This window comes from Vollenhovia emeryi, unplaced genomic scaffold (assembly GCF_000949405.1).
Source record: "Vollenhovia emeryi isolate VEMERY1.0 unplaced genomic scaffold, V.emery_V1.0 DF939120.1, whole genome shotgun sequence".
Classification (NCBI taxonomy): Eukaryota; Metazoa; Arthropoda; class Insecta; order Hymenoptera; family Formicidae; genus Vollenhovia; species Vollenhovia emeryi.
The window spans coordinates 236,326-242,325 of NW_011967246.1; the positions used below are offsets into that span (position 1 = coordinate 236,326).

The 6,000-nt window shown below is 46.6% G+C and overlaps 1 protein-coding gene across 1 annotated transcript; it reads right to left on the reverse strand.

The window, feature by feature from the left end:
* Positions 1-3,086: 3,086 nt before the first annotated feature.
* LOC105570384 (RNA polymerase II-associated protein 3-like) lies at positions 3,087-5,856 on the reverse strand. The gene is made up of 5 exons (XM_012027530.1): positions 5,548-5,856; positions 4,625-4,834; positions 4,362-4,515; positions 4,197-4,297; positions 3,087-4,089 (listed from the first exon to the last, which is right to left on the reverse strand). Exons 1-5 carry the CDS (start codon positions 5,776-5,778, stop codon positions 3,892-3,894), a joined length of 894 nt encoding a protein of 297 aa, XP_011882920.1. The 5' UTR covers positions 5,779-5,856; the 3' UTR covers positions 3,087-3,891.
* Positions 5,857-6,000: the final 144 nt, after the last annotated feature.

A 6,000-nucleotide genomic window follows, 5' to 3' on the forward strand; every position in this document is an offset into this window, starting at 1 on the left:
TTGCCTCGGTCGTCCCGTACGCTCCCCGGCTGTTGGACGCTTGTCGCCGCGGAAACGCTCGCGGATCTCATTATCGTCGCCTGATCCTCGCATCATCGCTCGCAATAAAGGATCCTCGGGCGAGCGACGCGCCCGCCCGCCCGCGCCCGCGCCCGCGCGCGCGGTTCCGAGAGAAGTGGCCGAGCCAACTTGGGCCCCGTGGTCACGCTTCCTCTTACGAGCCACGAACGTAAGATTGTAAGATATAACTGGACCGGCGGTGGAAAACAGCGCGGGGGGCGGGGGCGGAAGGAGCGACACTGGGATACGCCATTTTGTTCGTACGGGAAACGCGCAAGATTTAATAATCACGAGCGACGTGCAACCGCCGTCGGAAGGAAAGCGGCTCCTAAACGGTGGGGGAGTTCTTTGTTGCTCCGCGAAGTTGTTCGAAAGAGGGAGAGGCGAGGGGGAAGGAGCGCCTTATCTCGCTCCTCTTCTCTCCCCCCCCTCTTTCTCTCTCTCTCTCTCTCTCTCTCTCTGGCGTGAAAAACTTGCGAAGCTCCAGCGCCGATCGCCGATTTATCTCGCCTCCGCGAACGTAACTCGGTCGTGCTCTTTGTAACGATCGCGCGGCTCGCCCGAGAGGGCCGGCGATGATAAACCTGCGCCTCTCGGCCCTCGCCCGGCGAGAAACGAATCGTCGATCGGCGTCGAGACGATGTCGAGTCGACGTCAGCTTGACGGCGTCGGCGACGAATCGTCTCTCGCTGGGCGGCGGATCCGCGGAGGCGATTCGCGACGAACGTTGGGCTCGCTCGCGGCGAACGAGGACCGAGAGGGCCCGGCGCGATAGCACACCCGCGCCCCTCGGCCCTCGGCGGATCCGCGGGGTGGCGGGGAGGGGGAGGGGGAGATTTATGACGATAGATTCATCGCAATTAATGATACGCGCCGCGGGTCTGTTGTAATGATAAAATATTCCCGAGCGAAACCGATGATTCATGCTCCGCCGATTTTCGAAAGTTCACGTTGCCGCGGGGTCTCTCGAGGATGGCAACTTTTCGAGGTCGAGGGTCTTCGGGACTCCTCCAGCGTAGGTATCGTCGCCCGATACGACCGATTGGGATCTCGTCACGGGCTCCGCTTATCTTATCGTTAATCCTGGCGCGATGTTGTTACAATATATCGCGACTTAATGACCACGTTCTCGCGGACATTCTCTTTTGACCGTTACCTTGAATGGGCTCGAGTGCGAGCGTGTATGAAAAAAAAAAGATGGCTCTATCAGGCCCCTCGGTAAGTTACAGAGTCACGGGACGGCACTCGCTGGTATGATAGGGGGAACCTGATATAGGACACCGAAGAGGAAGAAGAAGAGGAAGGCCGTATCTATTTAGGCGAAGCGGGAAAGACGTAATCAGGTGGAACCTGCTCGGCTGCGCCACGTGGTCGGCGTTGGCTTCCGAAACGCAGCGCGCCGTGTGTATTTACGCGCGGGCCCGTGCAGGCGACGAAGCTGGTTGTCGCGCGGAAGCCGCGATTCACGCACCTGAGAATATATTCATGGAGACACAACCGATATTTATAATCCAGATCGCTCCCTTTTGGGAAAGTTTCGCCAAATACTTTGCCGTTCACTCGCGATAATCGAGTTGCGTGCGTGTTAACGACGCCGTTCCACCTCTTGTTCGCTACACCCTACGCGAGTTGCGGTCCAATTATTTTTTCTATCTATGCTGCAAACCGCAATAATAAGCACGCGAGTAAAAGAGAACAATCGCATGTTGGAATCGCGTATACATAAAGATAGGCCGGGGAGAGGGGGAGAGAGGGGGGGGGGGGGAACACTAGACGTACATAAAAAAATAAGTGTTACTTTAACAGCGGTTTCAGCTCCATTCTCGTTATTTCGAGATTTCGGCTCTCGAAATTAATTGTAAAGGGAAACGTTGACAGTAAGAGGAAGCCGTAGATGCACTAATTGCAAGACAAAGAGAGTAACACTCGTGTGATCCCGAAAGTGTGGTTAGCTCCAATTTCGCGAAAAACAGAGTTGCGCCGCTATTTTAAAGTAACGCCGTCAAATATAGAAAGCGAGAGAACACCTCGCAAAGTACAGCAGAAAGTTATTTAGAAACAGAAAGCGCATTTCATTTGTCGGCCGCGTCGAAGGCCAAGACTTGCTTCGACGTCATTTTGTCAATTGAATAGATAATATAAATCTTTCCCATCGTTCTCCGAGGTACGAGGCCGATTTTCTTGTCTCTACTCTCAACTAAGTATCGATCAAGGTAAAATATTCACGCATCGCTGTGAAGAAAGACATGCTATTGATCTTTAACATTTTCGATGCCGCGTAGAGGGAGATTTTTCGTACAATTATTTATTCTGTTTTACACTTATTCAGTGATATCATCCTTCGTATTGATTTTTTTCATCTGCTAGCAGCTGCTTAATTAGCACTGACGGCTCGTTCCCGTTTTATCGTTGCTTTCCTTTCTGCCTATTCTTTGCAACAACTTAATAAACGAACCGAACGCCCGAGACCGCTCGGTGAATCTCCTTTTCCCTCTCGTCCCGTCGCACCGCGCATACGTTTTCGCCGTTCGTTACTTTCCCGTATTGCGCAATACGGTTGCATGCGAGCGGAACACGATACCAAGGTTTCGAAGGACGATGTTTCGGAGGAGCCGGGGCTGTCGAATACTAAATATTCATCGATAGTGCTCTTAATTTCATCTTTATTGAGTAAACGTGCGATAACGTAAACCGCGGTTCATAGTTCACAGGCTGCATGTATGCGGCAGCGATACACTCTCGAATCGGTGGACAAGTATCGTCGATAACTTATGAACTGTAAGCATATGTGCTACAAGTATACCTATAGTTCGCATGCTCGGTGTACTTAAATGCTTACAGATGTATATACTTAATAGATATATGTATAAGTAGAGTCTTTAGTCGTTTCGAGCTCAACTGGACGATGCCAGTCCAGCTGACAACTTGTATTTAAAGTACATTAGTGTTGGTCTACAACCTTGCTTTAAGTAAGCTGTAAGCCTTAAGCCGTAAGAAATTAACCAATCACAGGTGAGAGTGAGAGAAATCAATGCCTGTGATTGGTTAATTTCTTACGGCTTAAGGATTACAGTTTATTTAAAGCAAGGTGGTAAATCGACGCCTACTTTGATCATTTCAATCGAGATCTTTAGTTTCAAGAGATACTCTACAATCACGCTTGATATATTATTCAGTGCAGAAAGTAGAAAGACTCACGACACGCACGCACGCACGCACACGCAGCCATATTATCTTATAAGTTGGCACACTTATACTGTTCTTTGTTGTACAAGAATCAATGGCGAGGAAGAATGTTTCCAAGTTTTTGAGTTATGAGGAATGCGAATGTGATGCAAGTATGATGCTCTTATACTAGCGTATCGAATAAATACTATTTCTCACAGGATACATTCTTCGTTATAAGTCGTGTTATAATTAGAAGTATTGACAATGTATATATTAATTATTAATTTGTTTCGTCGTCCCTCGCAGTTTGTACAAACTGTTAAACCCACTCGTCGCGTACCGTGAAGAAACGTGTAAATGGTAAATTTAACAACGAATTAATCCACTTTCGACATAAATATTGTCTTACACGCGCTTTTGTAAAATTTAAAATAAAAACAGTAATAAGTTACAAAATATAAAATATATTAATCTTTTCAATAGAAAACAATAACGTTCAATGATGGACATCTAGTCATATTCAAATATTATCCGCAGCATTGTCGTTTATATATTGGACGTCCGAACGTTGCTCCGTCTTTTAACTCAAATTATGGAAAGTCGAAATGAATTATCAAAAAGGATTATGATTTTCCTCTGCGGTATCCCTGCCTCGTTTGCACTTTATCGTACTTTTTTCTTCGTATCCGTGTCCTCTTTTTCGTAGATATCATCCAGCGCGTTGGCTTCTAGCAAACAGTGAGAGAAGTCTCCTATCAGCGTTGACTTTCTTTGGTGTTTCAGGAAGTAACGGAGACCCTTCGCGATGCCGAAACCGACCATAGCTATAGACATCGTTAACGACGCCATCAGCAGAGGATGCTGCAGAATATGAAAGAATTACATCGTACTGTAGCAACGATAAAAGTAGCCTAATTACGATTGTCACCACTTTGACAAATTTTGTAGTATGAAGAACGAATCAATACCGTTAAGGTGGGCTTGTTTGTGAAAACGTAGTCGGCGATCACGACTGTGACTCCTAATATAATACCAACGCCAGCTCCGAGCCATGGGATCTGTTGGTCAGCTGTGAAACAGTATTTCATTACGTTCCGGTTTTCACAGTTCCGTGATAACTCTGTACCTAGTACCTCTTCTGTCTTTAATCAACGACCTTTTCGCTTTGTTCATCGCCTCTAGAATCTTGGGCTCGTTTGGTTGCAAGGACAGAGCCTTGTTATAAGAGTCGAGCGCCTCGCTGTAAGAGGATAGTTTCAGTTCGACCTCGCCCTTCCTAAAGTAACCCTGCGACAAATAAACACATCTTTATTCGTTGCTCTGAGAGCGAGACTTGAAGGAATTACGACACGGTCTTGGTTTCGAGTGATTCGTACAACGGTGTTGCCCTACGTACTTTCGACCAGTCAGGCTTCAGTCGAATGGTCATCAGAGCGTCGTTCAAGGCGTCGCGGTACCGCTCCATCATTAGGTAGGTGAAGGATCGGTTGCTGTAGAGAGAATAATTCTTTGGGTCCAGCTTGATCGCGTGCGAGTAATGGAGCGTCGCCTTCTGATATTTTTTCTCCCTAACGCACGCATTACCCTGCTGCTTAAGGTTCTCCACCTAAATAAAGAAAAATAGTTTATCCACTTATCTTGCAACACGTGTATAGATATATATGTGACGGCCCAAGGAGAAAAGTCACGATGAAGTCAACTTGATGTCATATTGACCAAACTATGACATAAGTGTAAGAGGCAAAGTACAACTGCTGATGGCAGAGATAGTTTAGGGACAAGCAAATATTGTAACGTGAACCTAGGGCGATGTTTAAATGATTGGTATTGGTGCGAGGACATGCGCGACACATAGAAAATACAAATGCGAGGTGATGACTGGCAAAAGGCACGAAAGGACGGGGAGTTCGTTACAGTGTTAACATTAAATTTTCATATGAATTTTCCTTGACAATTGAAGAGTTTGATTTATTTAAAGTTTACGCCCTAATTCAATTTACTTCTATAAACCTTACATAAGTTTGGTCAACATGGCATGAAATTAACGTCATCTGGACTTTTATTTCTCCAGTTTGATGTCATATTGATTAAATGTGACATAAGTTTGGTCAACATGACATGAAATTGACGTAATCTTGACTTCTCATTTCTCCTTGGGATAATACCTGCGTTTAGAGGTTAATGAAAGAAGACCGGCGTCTCTCGCCGTGCGACGTAACTGAACGGCATGGTGGAGGCGCGCGACTTTTCTCAAAATTATTATCTGGTTTATACAACGTTGATAAGCAACGATTGTGCAAAAGCTTCGATAAGGCTTACCTCTGCCTCCTGTGCGTTCATATTTTCATTCGCAGTGTCCCTCGTTTTCCAGAGAAGCGGGAGGAGCCTGATGAGCAACTCTCGGTGATCAGACGGTGGCGAGTCGATCGATTGTCCCCCGCCTTCGAGGGGGACTTCGTCCTCCCGGGGGCTCCGGATTTTTTCTGGATCGAACGTAATCGTAGAGGAGCAGACGAGCACCTGTTCGTGTCCACCGATCGGCGGGTGCATGCGCGAGGATCCACAAAATAAACATGTATGCGTCAATCCCGCGTCAATTGCGCACGCATTCCTGCGTCATGATGAAAGCCCTCCCGTCTAGCGAATAACGCACCCGATAAATGAAAATTCTGGGAATTTTAATTCTTGGAATTTTTGAGAAATTCTTGGAATTTTAGATAGTGCCACCTCTTTGCTGATCACGTTCTCCTGATACTTTGTTAGTTTTCGAGA

Bases quoted from the DNA above. Each gene is read 5' to 3' on its own strand.
- LOC105570384 (XM_012027530.1), bottom strand. From the start codon at position 5,778: ATGCACCCGCCGATCGGTGGACACGAACAGGTGCTCGTCTGCTCCTCT. The intron at 4,835-5,547 runs GTAAGCCTTATC...TTCTTTATTTAG, and splicing joins TGAACGCACAGGAGGCAGAG to GTGGAGAACCTTAAGCAGCA. The intron at 4,516-4,624 runs GTACGTAGGGCA...TATTTGTCGCAG, and splicing joins TGAAGCCTGACTGGTCGAAA to GGTTACTTTAGGAAGGGCGA.